The sequence below is a fragment of the Drosophila ananassae genome, chromosome XL, assembly GCF_017639315.1.
Source record: "Drosophila ananassae strain 14024-0371.13 chromosome XL, ASM1763931v2, whole genome shotgun sequence".
Taxonomy (NCBI): domain Eukaryota; kingdom Metazoa; phylum Arthropoda; class Insecta; order Diptera; family Drosophilidae; genus Drosophila; species Drosophila ananassae.
In genome coordinates this window covers 8,109,973-8,130,004 of record NC_057931.1, presented here as the reverse complement: position 1 = coordinate 8,130,004, position 20,032 = coordinate 8,109,973, and the positions used below count along the sequence as shown (strand labels likewise).

The 20,032-nt window shown below is 40.1% G+C and overlaps 3 protein-coding genes across 5 annotated transcripts; 2 read left to right on the top strand and 1 right to left on the bottom strand.

The window, feature by feature from the left end:
- The first annotated feature begins 49 nt into the window (after positions 1-49).
- LOC6502112 (probable citrate synthase, mitochondrial) lies at positions 50-9,603 on the top strand. Of its 2 annotated transcripts, none has more exons than XM_001966152.4 (3): positions 50-383; positions 7,171-8,148; positions 8,215-9,603. In XM_001966152.4, exons 1-3 carry the CDS (start codon positions 156-158, stop codon positions 8,584-8,586), a joined length of 1,578 nt encoding a protein of 525 aa, XP_001966188.2. In that variant the 5' UTR covers positions 50-155; the 3' UTR covers positions 8,587-9,603. The 2 variants fall into 2 exon arrangements, with proteins under 2 accessions (XP_001966188.2, XP_014759938.1); XM_014904452.3 differs by lacking the exon at positions 50-383 and adding an exon at positions 1,118-1,355.
- Positions 9,604-10,066: 463 nt separating this feature from the next.
- LOC6502113 (transmembrane GTPase Marf) lies at positions 10,067-14,944 on the top strand. 2 transcript variants are annotated; one of them, XM_014904453.3, is made up of 10 exons: positions 10,067-10,391; positions 10,864-11,409; positions 11,467-11,756; positions 11,820-12,158; positions 12,422-12,433; positions 12,588-12,977; positions 13,043-13,579; positions 13,647-13,820; positions 13,932-14,128; positions 14,195-14,944. In XM_014904453.3, exons 2-10 carry the CDS (start codon positions 11,115-11,117, stop codon positions 14,394-14,396), a joined length of 2,436 nt encoding a protein of 811 aa, XP_014759939.1. In that variant the 5' UTR covers positions 10,067-10,391; positions 10,864-11,114; the 3' UTR covers positions 14,397-14,944. The 2 variants fall into 2 exon arrangements, with proteins under 2 accessions (XP_014759939.1, XP_001966187.1); XM_001966151.4 differs by lacking the exon at positions 12,422-12,433.
- On the bottom strand, positions 14,592-17,721 carry LOC6502295 (serine/threonine-protein phosphatase 6 catalytic subunit). The gene is made up of 3 exons (XM_001966150.4): positions 17,461-17,721; positions 17,105-17,392; positions 14,592-17,052 (listed from the first exon to the last, which is right to left on the bottom strand). The coding sequence occupies exons 1-3, from the start codon at positions 17,623-17,625 to the stop codon at positions 16,594-16,596; spliced, it is 912 nt and encodes a 303-aa protein (XP_001966186.1). The 5' UTR covers positions 17,626-17,721; the 3' UTR covers positions 14,592-16,593.
- Positions 17,722-20,032: the final 2,311 nt, after the last annotated feature.

Sequence of the window (20,032 nt, the reverse complement as noted above, 5' to 3'; positions counted from 1 at the left end):
CGATTGGAAACTATCGCTCCAAAAAATCGGCCACTAGCAATCTGTCAAAGTTTATCATTTTCGAAACGAATCTCACTTCATTATTATTTTTATTTTAATAAGTGCACACACGCCAAAAAATTCGGTTGGTAAATATTTCTTCGACACTCATCAATATGCATCTATTTCGCTATATAAATGCCTGTTCGAGCGCTCAATTCCAATGCCGTACGTTGGCCAAAAAGTCCATCTGGGACTCGACGCCATTCGGACTCCACCGTTTGCGCTCCAAGCAGGACGAGCCGGTGGCTGCCGAAGGAAATCAGAGGCAAGATCCCATCCCGTCAGTCGAATCCAAACCCCAAGCAGCTAAACCGGAGGCCCAAGAAGTGAAAATCGAAAGGGTATGTAATAAAAAGATTTTTTCTTCTTCGCTGCCTTAATAAGTGCGTAAAAGGGCGTACAGACTTACATAAATCAGCTATTCCTTCATGAGTTGGGATATGGGAATAATATGAGATAAAAAGTTAAATCATTCAAAACTTTTTAAAATTAGAAAAATGGGTTGATTCAAAAAGCCCGCTAATACTGCGCGCTTTGCGTGGGTGATCTGCAAACGCTTACCAACACCGAACTGCCACTTTGCATAGTTTACAATACTTCCCCGCAGTGCTGCCTTTTATTTAATTTAAAAGTATAAGTATATTTAATAAGTATCTATTTTAAAAATCCATTAGTTTAATTTCGATATATTTAATATTGTTTAATAGAATAGAAATTCGAATATTGAAGATTGTTTAACAGATATATTTAATAAAATGTTACATCGCAAATGGTTTCTGGCACAATGTTTGGGATTCATTGACTGATCTTAAATTCTAAAAAGCTAAAAATTTAAATTTAAAAAATTTGGCATGTTTTTTAATTATATTTTATGAGAAAAGGGAGCATATTTGTAGCCATTTCTTGCTATTTATTTTAGCCAATTTAGACACCCACGCAACATTGGTGGACAGGTTGAATAGTGTGGCCAGGTATCGATCGGTGCGCGATGTTGCGACCAGCGATGCCAGAATTTCAATAAATTCCACACTTAGCTATTATCAATAATGGCAACACTGTTCAGGTCAGGAAGAATATTACACTGGCGGTTCATTCAGTTTCCGCGCCCAGCCAAGAACACTTTACACTCCTAAGAAAGCAGCCAATTCTTTCACCGAGGAAAGGCAATTTTTTTCAGTGCGTGTGCGTGTTTAAAGTGTGCGAGAAATTAGCCAAAGCGAAAGTGTTGTAATTCACTCTCCAAAGAGCCGCATCAACGTATTACTACCATGTCGCTCTATCGCATTACCACACGTAAATTGGCCGAGGCACAGGTGAGTTTCTTTTTTTTTTTTTTCCCTTTTATTTCGACCGTACCCCCCACTCCTTTGTACTACTCCCCCTACTATTCCACCCACACAGTTTCCGAGTTTTCCGGATTGGATTCCTTTTTTCCAGCGTTCTATAACTGTAAAGTGTGTTTGGCTTATGTTGTCATCTTCCTGATATATCCTCCCTCAAGCCTCTCTTCTTCCTGCCTCTCTCTCTCTCTCTCTTTTTTGTTTCTCTCTCGCTTGTACTTCGTTTTTAACTCTACACGTCACGCAAAAAAAAAAGAAAAAAAATTTCAGCCATGTGCTTGCGATTAAGAAACTTTTTCGCTTTTTTTTTTTTTTTATTGTTGGCTTGGCCTGGCCGACTGATAAGTGAAATTCATCATCTTTCCGCTGCGTGTGTTCTAATACATTACATAATCGTAAACGTAAACGTTGGGAAAAAAAAAAGATTATTCGCTTGCCTGCCAGCCCCGCCTGCCTGCTTGGCTATTTTGGCAAACGCCCCGAAAAAAACCGAAAATGTATAAATAACATTTTTGTAGTTTCACGAGTTTAACGAACTCAATTCGGTGGTTTCTCTTCACATTTCGCTTCTCGTATTTTATTTATATGTGTATTTTTTTTTTTGGGAAATTTCCACAAGTCCGGCTTACAAAGAATTTATGGCCTTCTTGTAATCTTACAACAACAAGGGCTCTATAATGACCCTCTCTTAGGTCAGCATCTCTTCTCACGCCAGGTAGCAGCTGCTGGCTCTCTCTCTTCTGTCCTCTCTTCTTCTCTCAGGCGCCCAGCATCCAGTGGCGTTCCCAAAATTTGCAAAAAAATTTTATTCCCAAAAATAAAAACTCAGTTTATAACTGAATAAGAAACTTGAAGAATATTCAATATAAATGCTGACTTGAAAATATTTTGATTTTAACCCTCTTTTTATAGCGACCCCCACCCACGCCCCTGTCAGCGTCGTTATTGTTCCGTTTCCCATGCGTGTCACGTTTGTTTTTGCCAAAATTACTCTTCTCCGCTTTCTCGCCCACTCTCTTAATGCGGCCAAGAAGAAAAGTCCGCCGAATGACCTTAAAGAAAAGCGGGAGGAACAGCCAACCGCCCACTCACCACCCACCTCGGACAGTGCATTGCAAAACACAGATATTGGGAACAGATATTATGTAATAGATAGGAAAAGCCGAAAGGAAATGTCGGCCAAAGAGCGGCATTTTTATTTTTTTTTTTGTTTTTTTTTTGTTGAAAAATCAATAAAAGTCGCTACATAAAAGGGCCTGCAGGACGAGCCTCCTTTTGGGAGAGCGGGAGAGAGAGTGCCGCCTAGCAAAGAGAGCGGTTTTTTTTTTGGGGGTGTCTCTCTCCCTTCTCTCTTTGTGGGCATGGGTGGGCGAAAATAAGGAAAAGGGGGAGATAAGCCAAAGCCCTTCTAAAGGCTAAAGTTGAGTAATATTTATTTTCCCCGAGACGGCGATGATTCTTGCCAAATGTTATGTGTTCTCTTGTTTTTTTTTTTTATTTGTATTCTTTGTTATTTATTTATTTGGAAATTGGCCAAAAACGCGCGCTGACGTTTTACTTTTTTTTCTAGTCTAGTCTCTAGTCTCTCTTGTTTTTGCTATAAATAATTGCTGTAAATGTTAAAGCTTTTCGCTTTTCTATAAATTATATCCAAAAAAAACCAAAATATAAAAACAAAAATATTATTTTTTTTTGACGTCGAAATTGCAAACACACGCGAAATTTTTTATCGTCCATCCGCTAATACGTCACAAATCGTGACGTTTCTTACATAACGCCACGGCCCTTTTTTTTAGTAAAAAAAAAAAAATAAAATAAAAACAGACTAAACAAAAGACTAAAGAGCATTAGAGAGAGAATGAGTATATTACCAAAGAGAGCGAGGGAAAGTAGGGAAGAGAGGCGGCGAGAGAGAGAGTGGAGAGGAGGGCATGCAAAAATAAGGCAAATCAAACAGCTGATCAAGCGATTGCATAAGAACCCCCAAATGCATAATATTTTCTACACTTTATTTTTATTTTTTTGTAAAATGAAGTATTTAAATTGTTTCGTGCCTGTGGCAGGTCTCGATTAGATGATTTGAAATCTAAATCGAGATTTTATGGCCGTGTTCCAAAGCTCAAGTGGACACTTTCCACCTGGATTATTCCAGTCATTATTCCAGGCTAAGGTATGCTGCTTGCCAGATAACGGTTCTTTTCAGTAACGTCATGGAAAAGTAGAGTTTTTTTTGGGGGGGTATTTTATTTAAAAAATAATCCTAAAATTAAAATTTCTTTGTATTATTATTTAAGTTTTTAGAATCTTTAAAAAATATATATGAAATTCCTAAATTCCAGTATCTGATAATTTGTTTTATTTTTTATTTTTTTTTTTTGCAATTTAAGTTGTTTCTTAGCAAGTGTACCCCCTTCACTCATACCTTATATACAGCACTATATCATACTTACATATATATATATATATATAGCTGATAAGCGTGACAAATTTGCTGCTGGGCACATGATCGCTGATAACAAAGCCCCCCCTTCTGGGAAGAAGGTGTTAACTCAATCAGTTGCTGGCTTTTATTTTTTGTATTTTTTTATTTATGGCAAAATATTTGTGTTTATTGTTAAGGCTATTTCGCAATGCGCATTTTTGGCCAAAAACTTTTTATACTACAATAAAATTGTCAACAGATGGTAGTATCTAATATCTAACAATGGAGGTGGCTTAAGGGACTTATGATATAGACTATTTCTTATCATTTTTTTGCGGAAATACAACATATGCGAGATACCTTCTCTTGGGGGAACTACAACTACAGTATTTCCCAGCGAACTCCCAGAATCCCCAGTGGTTTCTGGCGAATAATTAAACCCTAAACACCAGCACCCAGCAACAGTCTTTATTTTTTTCCTTAACTGATCAGATCCGAACCGATTCCAAGTCCCCAAGTTGAGTGGCTGACGGGGGAGATTACGTCACGCGGTCTGATGTCTGTTTACTTTCGGCGACTTGGATCGAGAGAAGTGGGTGAGGGGGGATGTATCATTATAGACACTGCCAGAGAACAGTATTCTAAAACTTAATTAAGACGATTAAAGCGGACAGAGTTGACGAGGCTGCGAGTGCTGCAATTATTAAACGACACAAAAATACAAAAAAATACAATAAAAATTGCATAAAAAATGATGAGAACAAATTGAAAACGTCACGCAAGGCAAGGAGGAGGGAGGAGAGCTAGAGCTTCTCAAGGTTGTCACGCTCCAAAACGGAACATCCCATCAAAGTCCAGCAGATCAAACACTTTTCCCGTATAATCATTCAAATTCAGGCTGTTTTTTAAGCCAACAATTGTAGCTACAGTAAACACTCGATAACTGTTACTTAGTCAGTCATAATATTTTGAATTTTTGCAAAAAAAAATACTGACATTTTGTACTCTTAACTATTATTTGAAACCTCTTAAAAAGAACTGATTCCACAACTCTAGTCATCACTGTAGGTGACAAAGTCTGAATAAAAAATAAAAAAAAAATATCTCCACCATTCCGGGGGTCATTTGGCGGCTCACCTCGATGACAACTCTGCTGATATTTGTGATTTTGTTGTGATTTTTCTCGCGAGGTTTTCCCGCATTTTCCACGGTCGAGAGAGAGTGTTTGGAGTGGAGATTGCATAACACTCTATAGGATGATTATCGTTCGATGGTTTCGAAGGAACACGCCACGCGACTATGTTGGAGAGTCTGCTTCCTTGATGACATCCCAGACTAGTTGGACATGGCGATAATTGCCGGCGCGTGAGACCTTGAAATCCATTATAGTATGGCTCTACAGGCTCTACTACTTGGCATTACCGGCCCCATTCCAGTCTTATCAGTAAATGAACGCGCGCCTCTACCGCCTCTACCGATAATGATAATGATAATGAGCCCCTCCCCGGCATTTGTATACAAATGTTCTTTTTTTTTTTTCTCTGCCACCAGACCCAGACCTCCCAAAAAAACCAAAAAAAAATAGTAGCAAGATAAGATAGACATGGCACAGTGGAACGTGGTTATGCAAGACACTTACCTCTCTTTCATTTTATTATATTATTTATTGGATTATTAATTGTATTATTTATAGTACTGTTTAGCATCATTATCGTGTGTGCGTTTGTGTGACAGCTCAATTAATAATTTCTTGGTTGGCAGATTTTGCGGTTTTCACTTCCCAACAAAATGACGTTTTGCCAGGTTTCCGATTACCAATACACTTGACAAAATTTCTACACGAAAATTAGTAATTTTATTCATTTTTAAATATGAAAACAAATAAATTGCTAAAGTTTCATGAAAAAATTAGATGGTTTTTTCGTTTATTCATTATTATTGTTTCTCTAAGTGCATATCCAGTATAGCAATACTTGCGATTGCTCATTAAGACACTTGGAAAAATTTCTACACGAAATTCAATTATATTATTTGATTTAAAATATAAAAACAATTAGAAATAAAATAAAATTAGATGGCAATTTCATTCATTATTATTATTATTATTATTATTATTATATCATATTAATTTTTATTCATTATTATTGTTTTTCTAAGTGCATCCTTGTGGTTGCTAGTTGTTATAAGTTTTATTTTTAGGATCGCGTTACTCGACTATTAAACATAATTTACTAAACACTATGAGTTTCGTTTTTTTATCAATGAATATCGGGTTTTGATCGGGAGATCGAGAGATTTCCAAAAAAAAAACCAAAAATATAAACGAGAAAGAAGGAAACTAAACGGAAAAGAGAAGAAAGATAACCGGTTGGGATACAAATCAGTGTTCGCGAGTCATGCAATTCAATTTTTCAGTCGGCGGCGCCACAAGTTCACTTGGTTAATTGAATTTGTTGACCCACTGGCCGCACCACAGCAGGGTTTGTGAAAAAAAGGGGGTCACAGGGGCTGGCTAGGGGCTAGGGGGGTAGCCTCATGTCAATCATATGTAAAATCGCACTTTGCGCGGAATCGGAATTGGACTCGCAATGAATCTTTGAATTTTATTTCCATTTCGATTCGTTGTTTGAAAAATGTAAAAAAAAAAATACATATATATATAGAAGCGCGTGGCAAAGATCATCAGAGGCGGGCCATAAAAGGGGTAATTAACATATTTATATTATTTTTTTTATTTTTTATTTTTAATACTTTGAATTCAAGTTCACTAAACTTGAAACAGATGTCAGGAAATAAGGAATGTTGTTTTTTTTTTGGGGAAGTACTAGTTCATTGACGTTCCAGCGCATCACTGATCATCACTGTCTTCTGAGTCATTGGAAGTATTGAAAAAAAAAAAAAGGGGGGGGGGGGGGGGGGCCAAGGGGCGATGTGCAGCTTTATCAGCCATCAGCTGAGCTCAGACTGCGCCACCAGACGCCCCAATGCCAGAGTGGCTTTTATGCCATTTGCCTTGTACTTGAAAGTGCCGTTCAATGACAGGCGCCGCAACAGTCGACAATCGATTGCAATCGATAACATTGATCGGAAGTGCTTGTCAGATTATAACTAATTAGCGGATTATCATTTCATTCCGTTGTTCTTCCTCTTATTACCATTAATCAATAGCTTGTATAGTTTTCCCTTTTCCTCCTTTCGATTATTGTTATCGTATTTTATCGATATTTATTATCAATAATTAAGCGTTATACCTAAACATCATAAGGTCTTACTTGAAATACCTCGAAGGACCAAAAAGCACATTTATCGAAATTTATTGTTATCGTATTTTATCGATATTGGTTTAAATTTTTAAATTTCTTTTAGAAACTGCCGAATGTGGGAGCCTACGTCCGGTTGATCGCCGCCGATGGACGCAGCCTGCGCGACGTCCTGGCCGCCAAGGTGCCCCAGGAGCAGGAGCGCGTGAAGAACTTCCGCAAGCAGCATGGCGCCACCAAGATGGGCGAGACCACCATCGACATGATGTATGGCGGTATGCGCGGCATTAAGGCCCTGGTAACGGAGACATCTGTGCTGGATGCCGATGAGGGTATCCGTTTCCGTGGCCTCTCCATTCCCGAGTGCCAGAAGGTTCTGCCAGCTGCCGATGGCGGTTCGGAGCCCCTGCCCGAGGGTCTATTCTGGCTGCTGTTGACCGGTGAGGTGCCAACCAAGTCCCAAGTTCAGCAGCTGTCCCGCGAATGGGCCGAACGCGCCGCCCTGCCCCAGCATGTGGTGACCATGCTGAACAACATGCCCACCACCCTCCATCCCATGTCGCAGTTCGCTGCCGCCATCACGGCTCTGAATCACGACAGCAAGTTCGCCAAGGCCTACTCCGATGGTGTCCACAAGAGCAAGTACTGGGAATACGTTTATGAGGACAGCATGGATCTGATTGCCAAGCTGCCCGTGGTGGCTGCCACCATCTACTGCAACACCTATCGCGGCGGCAAGGGCTCCCGTTCGATTGACTCTAGCCTGGATTGGTCCGCCAACTTTGTGAAGATGCTAGGCTACGATAATGCCCAGTTCACCGAACTGATGCGTCTCTATCTGACCATCCACAGTGATCACGAGGGCGGCAATGTCTCTGCCCATACCGTTCACTTGGTGGGTTCGGCACTCAGCGATCCCTATCTGTCGTTTGCCGCCGGCATGAACGGTCTGGCCGGTCCCCTGCACGGTCTGGCCAACCAGGAGGTGCTCGTCTGGTTGCGCAAGCTCCAGAAGGAGGCCGGCAACAATCCCTCGGAGGAGCAGCTCAAGGATTACATCTGGAAGACCCTCAAGTCCGGACAGGTTAGAATTTCTTTTTTTGAGACTACCTAATTGGGTCGAAAAACTAATCTCTTTTTCGTTTTTTAGGTCGTTCCCGGATATGGTCATGCTGTGCTCCGTAAGACCGATCCCCGATACACCTGCCAGCGCGAGTTCGCCCTGAAGCACCTGCCCGAAGACGAGCTGTTCCAGCTGGTGTCGAAGATCTACAAGGTGGTGCCACCAATCCTAACCGAGACCGGCAAGGTGAAGAACCCCTGGCCCAATGTAGATGCCCATTCCGGTGTCCTGCTGCAGTACTACGGCATGAAGGAGATGAACTACTACACCGTTCTCTTCGGTGTTTCCCGTGCCCTTGGTGTCTTGGCCTCCCTGGTGTGGGATCGTGCCCTGGGCCTGCCCATCGAGCGCCCCAAGTCGTTCTCCACCGATCTGCTGGTCAAGATGGTTCAGAAGTAAACGAGTCCCCATACCCCCCACCCTATGGGATTCGTCAAGGGCATCAGCTGGTGGTCGAAGAAGAACAAGAAGAAGGATGCAACAGAAGGACGAGGCGAAGGCTAAGAAGACGGGGCAGCAGTAGATTGTAATAGACGAGAGAAGAAAGAGAGAGGATAGCGAGGGAGAATAAGGAAGAGAGGATAGGGTCAGATATCGATATGACGAAGTTGATATTGAAAGTTGGATATATACAAATATATATATACAAATATATATATAAAGAAGAGTTGAGGAGAACAGCAACCAAATACGAACCAATAGGAAAAACAGAAACCAGAAGAAAACTGCAAACTGCAAACTGCAAAATGCAAAACAATAAGTTGGAAATAAGGCAGAAACTTATTTTTAGTAGTAAAATAACTAACGAAAATGATACGAGAAACCACTTAATTAATTGTATAAGCTATATATATGTACTATATATAGGGACAAGCAGAGATGCGAGAATGTTTGCGCCTATTTTTTATGTTCAGCATTTTCTTCCTCCACAGACCTACTACCCACCACCAACAACCACCCATCGCCAATCTCCCATCCCTAATCCCTAGTCCCCATCCTTAACCCCACTCTCTATATATTTTGTTTATGCTTCTATCAGCTTTGCTGACCAATCGACTAACTAACCACCACCTCCCCCATTCGACCCACCACCCCCCGCCCGAAAACACCTAAAAACAATTACTAACTTGATAACATTTTACTTTTAATTTAACTATAATTTATTATGCAAACAAAAGATAAAAACGAGAGGAATACAATATAAAAACAAGTGTAAAGAAACCAACAAAAACATCTAAAACAAACACGAAAAAAAACTCAATAAAAAAACAGAACAATAAATAATATAAATGCTAGAAATTAGTTATTGCCAACTTCACCAGTGGAAGCTGCAAAATGCAAAAAGTTCGTTCATTGCCGTGCAAGTGTATTCGAAAAAGCAAATCCACAATAAACCTTAGCAAACTTTCAAATGAGCGCGTGTCGTGTCCATTTCCAAAGAGGGTTTTCTTCTTTTTATTTACAAATATTTCCGACGGACCAGTTTGAATTTGAAATTTTTAAATTCTGCCGCCCGGAAGTTGGTAAATGGATAGTGTGACCAGGCACCACTCACGAGGCTAGCTATCGTTTTGAAAAGCTCACAATATTTGGAAAAGGATTCAAAACAAAACAAAACAGATTGTTAAAGACAATATACATTGAATAAAATTAAAATTTTTCCTATAATCTAACAAAATGTGTATATCTTTACTGGGAGTTTTATTTGGAATATGATAAGAGGTAAATTATTTTTAAAACAAATGCAAATTCGTGAATTTTAAATAGCAAATATTTGCCCAATATCTATATAACTATATTGAAATATACTTAAATATTATTAGATTTTATATTTTTTTATGAAAAGCCAAAACAATAGCCAGACTTGTGACAACAAAAGCTACTATCATCACTGGCACAATCGATAGAACTATCGATAGTCCGGCGGCAGCTCAGCAAAAGCGCATGTTACATCATTAAACAATTGAAAATAATAATTTTAACTAAAATTGCCGCAACCGAGAGCCTGGCAGCCTGCAACTGGATATCCAGCGGAAATGTACGTGCCCGGCCACTCAATCTGAATCTATATACGAATCTGAAACTGAATCTAATGCCCGAGGAGATCTAATTTTTTGGACACACGCAAGCAGCCAGTGGAATAGTATATAAATAAATAAATAAAACAAATATAAAACAATACAATGAGCGAGAGCAATAATCAGGTTAGTTGTGTACGAAGAGCGGGCGGTGGGTAGTGAGAGAATATTATATATATGTGGGTTTATCAATTTTTAATCAAAATGTCAAAAAAAGAAACAGTGGCAATCGAACGATACTCGATTCGTTTTTATTAGTTCTTGTTTTGGATTATTTTTGTATTTGTTGCAGCGCAATTTCTTCAATTTTTAGTTGAGTGTGTGTGCGATTTGCGTTGCGGTATTTGTCATTTACACACCTGCGGTCAAATAAATAGCACTTGCCAGCTAAGAAGTGGGTGGTGGGGAGGACATCCATGTCACGAGTTTTTTAAACTTTTCTCAGAAAAAAAAAAAATTTTAAATTAATAAATTTTGATTATAATTTTTATTTGAAAAAAATACTATTTTCGCCACCCCCACTGTCTTATTTACTTTATTTTTCTTTCGTTTGCCTTTGGTGTCATAATTTCATAATTTTCTTTTCATTTCGTTTCAGTTTTGTGACGTTGATTTTTGAGCAAAAAGAAAAAATATAGAAATATTATATAGAAAGCTGCACGTTAAGAATTTTAAGTTTTCGTAACTCCCGGCGGCGGCGGCGGGGAGGAGGAATAACTGAAGAAGATCCTGTGTATCCTTAGGCTGCATACCTTTTGTTTTGTATCGCAATTCTCTTCTTCTCCCCGACAAAACAAAACAATCTATTTTTTTGAAAAATTAAAATATAAACCGAAACGGAATTACGAAATGGCGGCCTACTTGAACCGCACCATATCGCTGGTAACCGGGCAAACGGCCCCCAACGACAACGACGGCAACTCCTCATCCACGGACACGGTGGATCAATCCCTGTCGCGTCTCAACTCATCCCTTCAACCGTCGGGCTCGACGACGGCGGCTAACCTGTTGCCGGGTGGTTCACGTCCCTATCCAATGAACGACAAATCACCGCTCCAGATCTTCGTCCGGGCCAAGAAGAAGATCAACGACATCTACGGCGAGATCGAGGAGTATGTCTGTGAGACAACAACGTTCATAGATAGTAAGTATTTGGAAATATTCATCGCCATACAGACTAACTAACTAACTAATCCTTTAGAGATACACGATGAGGCGGAAATTGTGGATAAGGAGGAGAGGGATCTCTTCAAGAGCTATGTCGAAAAGGTGGCCGGTATTCGGACGGTGCTGCAGCGGGATCACATGAAGGTGGCCTTCTTCGGACGCACCTCCAACGGCAAGAGCTCCGTGATCAATGCCATGCTGCGGGAGAAGATTCTGCCGAGTGGTATCGGCCACACCACCAATTGCTTCTGTCAAGTGGAGGGCAGTAACGGCGACGAAGCCTACCTAATGACCGAGGGCTCCGACGAGCACATCAACGTGGTGGTATGAATCGCGTACCGTTTCCTTGGCTTGGCAATCATTTAATCCTCTTGTAATCCCGTCTAGAACATCAAGCAACTGGCCAATGCTCTGTGCCAGGAGAAGCTATGCGAGAGCAGTCTGGTGAGGATCTTTTGGCCGCGCGAACGGTGCAGTCTGCTGCGCGACGATGTGGTCTTTGTGGACTCACCCGGTGTGGATGTGTCGGCGAATCTGGATGATTGGATCGATAACCATTGCCTCAATGCTGATGTTTTCGTTCTTGTCCTGAACGCCGAGTCGACAATGACGCGTGCCGAGAAGCAATTCTTTCACACCGTCTCCCAGAAGCTGAGCAAGCCGAACATCTTTATTCTAAACAATCGGTGGGATGCGTCGGCGAACGAGCCGGAGTGTCAGGAGTCGGTAGGTTGTCGCGTCTCTCCAAAGCACCATCCCTCTTCCACCACAGAGTCCTGCAATCCCACCTAAATTGTATTAGCTAGAAAAATTGGTATCGAAACCATGCAGGACTCTAAACACAGATCCCTTTTTAACTTGTAACTATTCTGAGTCCTTTGGTGTCTATCTTTTGATGTGTATCTGTATCTTTTGTTTTTGTTTACTACCCAAATCAATCAAACAATCAATCAATCAATCAAACAACTATCCACTGTAATCAACGCCAGGAACTGGCTAAGGTAATGATTCTGAGCTAGACCTGCTTGTTTGCTTTCCTGCCTCAACCCTTCTACCGCCCAAAAAGGATTCCCTTTTTCTTTTGCCTTCCATGTTTGCTCATTGGAGATCTTCGAGTCTCTGTGGCTAATCGTATTTATCCTTGATCCTTCCCAGGTTAAGTCACAGCACACCGAACGCTGCATCGATTTCCTAACCAAGGAACTGAAGGTTAGCAACGAAAAGGAGGCTGCCGAGCGCGTCTTCTTCGTCTCCGCCCGCGAAACATTGCAGGCGAGAATCGAGGAGGCCAAGGGCAACCCGCCGCATATGGGCGCCATCGCTGAGGGCTTCCAGATGCGTTACTTCGAGTTCCAGGACTTTGAGCGCAAGTTCGAGGAGTGCATCTCGCAGAGTGCCGTCAAGACAAAGTTCCAGCAGCACAGTTCGCGGGGCAAGAGCGTCGCCGGCGATATGCGTTCCATGCTGGACAATATCTACGAACGGATAACCATATTCCGTAACCATAAAATGGATCAGAAGAATATGCTAACCGAACGGATTCAGGTCTCACATCTCTCCTCTTTTTAAATTTAAACGAAAATTAAACGAATAACATGTCATTATTGCAGGGCACTGAGACTCAGATGCTGCAGGTTACCCGCGAAATGAAAACAAAGATCCACAACATGGTCGAGGAGGTGGAGGAGAAGGTATCGAAGGCACTGAACGAGGAGATTTGGCGTCTGGGCGTTCTCATCGATGAATTCAATATGCCCTTCCATCCGGAGCGTCTCGTTCTGAACATCTACAAGAAGGAATTGAACGCCCATGTGGAGAGCGGTCTGGGCAGTAATTTGCGTGCCCGCCTCTCCATGGCATTGGCCATGAATGTGGAATCGGCCCAAACGGAAATGACCGATAGGATGCATGCTTTGGTGCCGGATAAGGAGCTACTGGCCACCAGCACCAAAATGGTTGTACGCACCCAGCCCTTCGAGATGCTATACTCGTTGAACTGTCAGAATCTGTGCGCCGACTTCCAGGAGGATCTCGAGTTTAAGTTTAGTTGGGGCATCACCGCCATGATCCAGCGCTTCACCGGCAAGGTGCGCGAACGCAGCCAGAAGAATCAGCCGGCGCTGGTCCATCGCCAGAGCAGTATTGGGGTACAAATACATCTATTCCTATTAACTTTTTGTGTATCCAAGATGTCTAATATGTTATATGTTACAGCATAGTGTGGTTACGCCCGCCAGTACACCGGTGGAGACGACACCCGTGTGCCTGTTGCCCGGATCTGGTGGCATGACTGGGATTACGCCCGAACAGTTGTCGTTGATATCGCGCTTTGCTGTTAGCTCGATTGGATCGCAGGGCACTGTGGGTGGCCTTGTGGTGGCCGGCATCGTAAGTTCAAATAGTAGTCTCATGTAACAAACGCCTCTTGTGCTCAGCAAGCTCCGCAAGCAGGTGATAATGAAACGGTATGTGTATTCGCTGAATCCCGAACACTTGCAGATGCTGAAAACGATCGGATGGCGGGTACTTGTCGGCGTCGGCGCCCTCTACGGCTGCATCTATCTGTATGAGCGTCTGTCGTGGACCAATTCGGCCAAAGAGCGCACCTTCAAGGGCCAATATGTTCGTCATGCCACCAAGAAGCTCAAAATGATCGTCGACCTCACCTCGGCCAATTGCAGTCATCAAGTGCAGCAGTAAGGATTCTCGATAATCCCTCCTCATCCCTTTAGTTTATTGATTAATTTGTTTATTAATTTTAGGGAACTGTCGAGCACATTTGCACGTTTGTGCCGCACTGTCGATACCGCCACCACCGACATGAACGATGAACTGAAAACGCTGGAGGGTCAACTGAACGTCCTCGAGGCCAATCAGAAGCAGCTCAAGTTGCTCCGCAACAAGGCCAACTACATACAGAACGAGCTGGATATATTCGAGCACAACTATATATCGCCGCAGTAGGGGGGGGTTCATCGATCATGGGGGTATATTGATCTGAAGCTTTAAACCTCGGACGGAAAAAAAGAAAAAAAAAACAAAACCTTAAAAGAAAATCATTTACATCAAGGACTATAACATTTAATCTCTTGGTTCTTTTAACTATTTTTTCATTCTTTTTTTGTTTGTTTCATAAATGCATGTTTGATTCAGGTATTCCTTATTTTTTTCAATCAAAATTATTGCTTTTATATACAGTTTTCGAATTTATTTTATTTTTTTGAAGAAAAATGTGCATGGCCGGGCGCCATTAAAAATAGGCATTATCGAAAAATAATATTTATCCCCCAATCCCCGAACACTTGTTAACCTCATAATTAGAAACTCTTGTCATTAGATATTTTTTGTAGTTTTTCAATTGGTTACTAGCATAATTGAAATATTATTTGACGGATCAAGCAAACAGATGATATATTTAAAATACACAAAAGATGAAAATATATACATTTATTGTTGAATGAATCAAGAACGGAAGCGAAACGAAATAAATACTATTTATGTAAGAAATTAAATCTATATGGTATATGGATCGGATAATGAATATTATTTTAAGGTTAAAGCGAAAGTGAGAGAGATGGGGCATGGGCTTTGGACACTGCTCTCCTCTTTCCTTTGCCGCAGGACTATTTTAGGGATGGGGGTTATTGCTCCCCAAAGTATACAGATAGTATCCACTCTATATATCGGCTCCACCTTCTGAGTCTCAGATAGTATCTGCTCTATATATCGGCTCCATCTTCTGAGTAGATATAACCATGTTCCTAATATATCATTTTTCCCTTGTTATTGTTATATATTGTATATATTCCCTTTATTATATATCCTTTTCAGGAAATTCCTTTTTTTTAACCGATTACTTAAGAAAGATTTTCAAATATTTCAAATTCAAAAAGATCCTCATTTACGTCGAAGATAAAAATTCAAAATATTTCGATGGAAAAACATGAATATTTTCAGATTTGGAGCGACTGAATATATCTTAAAATTCCGAATTATTTCCTTCATAATTTTTTCGCAATTTCTTTAGTTCAAGAACTAAAAATTTATTTTCCAATTCTGCGTATTTCAGAATACTTTGTTTCAACAATTCTTGAACTTTTTCGTATTTATTTTTCTAGAATTTCAGAACACTTGTTCTGATCATCTGAACATTTATTCGAAGAGTATTTTTTCAGAACTATCGAATGCATTTCTTGAAATTTCGAATATTTTTCGAGAATTTCATAATCTTGATGTCCTTACCCTGGCAGATTTTGAAATATTGAATTAAAGGTTTCAAGATCCTCCTTCCATGACTGGAATTGGGCAAAAATAATGCTTATCTTTTAAAAAACTATTACTATCTGGTATTAACAACTTTAGTCTCAAAGAGACACTTTTCCGGAGTTTTATAGCCACAGAACAGAATCAGAAGAGATCAGTACAACTATATCCGATATTTAAAATATATATCTTATACCATATATACCGCCATTTAACTGCAAGGTTATATAAGCTATTGCCTTTCTGTTTTGTAATTTTTAATCGTATTTTTTGATCGGGATCACACTTTTGGTTAAACATAGTTTACATGCTTTGTGCCACCACATTGATTAGCGTTTGTTTTGTCTTCTATGTTGTTTTTTTTTTCTTCCTTTTGTTTTTTTGGGGCATTCTTACAAAAAAATGTACAAAATATATAATTTGTGTTGATTTACAGAAATAAATAGGTTTTTTTGGAATAAAAAATATGATAAAATATGTAAGGGCTTTAGCTGCTCCGCCATCCGTTCATCATCGTTCATTGTTTTAAACTTGTTTATAATTACAATTACAATACTTGTATATAATTATTCTTAAACTTCAATCCATTCTTTTTTTTTTGTTTCTTTGTGTTTTTTTTTTTTTTTTTTGTTGAAAACAATTAACAAAAGATTAAACAAACGTTGATCTTAATAATGTAGACTGCAAGTAATTGGTGTGTTGAGTGCCAAGGCGTTTAAGGTAGACAAGTGGATCAGTCGAGGGCTTGCTTCACAGCTTGCTGGTCCAAAAGCGTAAATATTTATATCTCTCCCAAGGAAAACTAAACTGTGGGCGGATCGCTCCTTGTGTTTGGGGGGTGGGGGCGGAGAAGGGAGGGAGGGGCATCGTATCACAGTACGTTATCGTCGGTGATGGTTTAGAGGAAATAGGGCGTTGTATTCTGTTTGGGTATCACCCGTTCGGCATCCGGCACCGCCAGAAAGATCTTTGTCTGTCGCTGTTGCGCCGTCTCAAAGCTAAGGATGGCCGCCACGTTGCCGCATCGATAGCAATAGTTTGGCGCCGACCACACCGTCACCAGCTTTCCCTCAAACATATACTTAATGCCCTCGTTCACCAGCTGATGCGCCCGACAAATCAAATCCAGATTGTTTATTGCCATAAAGTCTTTGGTAACATTATGACCAAATAGCCAGCCAGCTCCGCGCGGACTCTGGCCCCAGTATTCCATATCCTCGGGATCGGACCAAACCAAATCGCAGAAGGCACCCTTATACGGTATCTCACCGTTGCGTTCTATGGTCCGGATTTGATCGAGGGTGATGATCTCGGGACTCAGGCCGCCGTGTACGCACAGAACCTCTTCGTCGATAATCTTAAAGTGGAATATAATTAGATCTTTAAGTAAAGCCTATCATAAGACTTACAGCGGCTATGGTGAGAAGGTCAAAGACTTTGCAGCAGTACTTCCATCCATTGGCGTTACCATACTTGCTGAAGCACTCGTCGAAGAAACCGTACACCTTGGTGATCTGGCGCGTCTCGTGGTTGCCTCGCAGCAGGGTGATGCGGTTGGGGTATCGAGCCTTCAAGGTCAGCAGGCGCGTAAACGTTTCCAGCGAGTAGTATCCCCGATCCACAAAATCTCCCATAAATATGTAATTGGTGTCCGGAACTTGACCGCCAGTTCGAAACAGTTGCTCCAGATCATAGAACTAATAGGGATAAGTGGCATTACACGATATGGTGCATATAAACTAGTGGGAATATGTATATATCTCACCTGTCCGTGGATGTCGCCGCACACGGTGACGGGCGTGCTCACTGGCAGGATGTTTGTCTCCTCAATCAGGATGTCGCAGACCATGTCACACAGCTTCTTGAGTTCATTCTCGGGCAAGTATTTGCACTCCTTGACTACCTCGATCCACTTGTCCACATCGACCATGTTTTTAAGTTAAAAAATCTAATCACAAAAATATTCGTGTTATTCCGACTCTAAGAGATGGAAGTAGAGGTGGCGAAAATTCGATGCAAATATCGATAATACAGCTTTTTTAATCGAAATTTTTAGCCGTTTTTTTGCGTAGATCGGGTGAAGCATTATAGGAATTATTTTTCCCATTTTTAGATTTTGAAATATAGTAGAATCATAGAAATTATTCTCCCCATTTTCAGAGTATGAAATAAAGTAGCGACGATAGCAAAAATTAACACATGTTAGGAATCGATACTTTTAATTTTCAATACATTTTTTTAGTTTGAAATGTTTATTGAAGAAGTATCACTTTTGGTTGTTTATATAGCTTTTATTGTCTATTATTTAACCTTTATATAGATTTAAGTTTATTTTAAAAGTTTGTGGGAGAAAATGACAAAAATCTATTTTTAGAAACAAAAACAGTTGCAAATGTGTTTAAAAATAAGAAACACTTTCAATTTTTGTGTACATAAAACACGATTCATTAATATTCTATTTTATCAAGCTATTTATATTTATTAAAGCTATTAAAATGTAAATTTTGAATTTAAATAAACGACTATCGCAGTGTGTACACACTTTTTAGTAGTTCCAAACTAAACTGTTATCGATACTGGTTCCAGTTGTGCGCGCCATAACTTTAAATATGAAAATGAATTTGATTTATTTTTGGCGCCATAAACTTAATTGCAATTAGCTTTAGCTGCTACAAATCATAATTAGCCGCTAAAAATAGCCAGGCTTTTAACACCCAGCCCTCTGCTTACTCTGCTTACCCTTTTTTATGTTATGTTATTTATTTAGTGTTTATTTTTTCGGTTCGTTGGAAATAATTACGCTTTTAAATTTTATTTCAATGCTTGTTGAGCTCTTCCGTGTCTGTTTTGTTTTCGTTTACCCTTTCCCTTAGGTTTTCGCATGTTTTCGGGGGGGTAGGAGTGACGGCAAGAAAGTGTTAAGGGTTATGAGAAGCGTGCTGGCATGCGTTTTCCTTTTTGGATGGTGTTGGGGGTGGTGGCATGGGTTAATGGGGCTGGGAGTTTGTTTTTGTTTAGAGTCTCATTAGTGAGGCGCACGCCGCCATTTGATTGCTTTTTTTTTGTTTTTTGTTTAGTTTTTCTGCGTGTTCAACAGGAGCATCTTGACTTCGGGAACGACAATTTTCAAATTAATGGAATACGAATTCGGAGTGGCTTTTATATTTTGTCCTTTTTTTTGTCCTCCTTTTTGGAATTCCGACTTTTTAAGGGAATGTAATTTTTATTTTCCACCTTTCGGCAATAACCATTGGTTTTTTTTATTACAAAATTACTTTAAAAAAATGTCTAAAAAATGTTTACATGTTTTCCCAGGATCTATGGGGATTCTGGCAGGACGTCCAGGAATCTAAAGGTGACAAGAGCTTCATAGTTAAGAGGAACTAGTTCTTCAAACTTTCCTTCATAAACACATTAAAATTAATTTCTCATAAAGATATTTGAATTATTAAATATTAGTTTATATCCTTTCTCCTTTATTTTCTTCTACTCCCATCACATCCTTTTTTTTTTTTGCTTTTTTTTTTTGCGTGCTCCATCATTAGTGCCGTTACTTTATTTTCTTCCGTTTTGGTATTCAGCTTTAGTTTTGTTCGCTTGCTTTGGCTTTCTTTTTTGAGCTTTCGTGCGTCTTTTGGTTCGCTCTCCTCCATCCTCTATACTGTGTATGTGTGTGTGTGTGTGTGTGTGTGTGTCCTGCCTCTCTTCCTGCCATTCTGTTGTTTGTGTCCGCGTGGCACAATGTTGACAATTAAGTTAAACTTGTTTTCTTACTTCGTTTCGTTACGTTTCGCCAATTTTGGCCAGTTTCTTGCACCCACCACCCACCTCCTGGAGGACCTCCTCTTCCTCCTCCTCCTCCTCCATGTCCTTCTCAAAAAGTCAAAGTCCTGTCGTCTGCGGCTGATGTGGCTGATAATTATGTGCCCCCTGCACGGACAGAGGACACTGGACACTGGACAATCTCTTGATTTCATTTTAGCCAGAAAAGAAAGAGAAAAAAAAGAAATTAGATTAAAATCGTGAAAATTTTCGGTTGGCAGCAAAACTAATTTAATTAGAATTTCTTTGACTTAAAAAGAAATTATCACTTCATCCAGACTTGAATCAAATAATTACAAAAAAAATATATCATATAATATAATAATTTATTTTATTTATTGTTTTGAACTGTGCAGTTGAAAAAAAAAAGAAAAGAAGATGGCCAAAAAGACCAGCATTTCTTTGTTGACGTTTTGTTGTTAACTTGTTTTTTCCTGTCCTGGCGTGTCCTTTTCTTCCTTGGCTTTTTCGGTTGCCCTTTCTTTCCTCTTGTCGCTTGAATTGTCGTCGAAAAT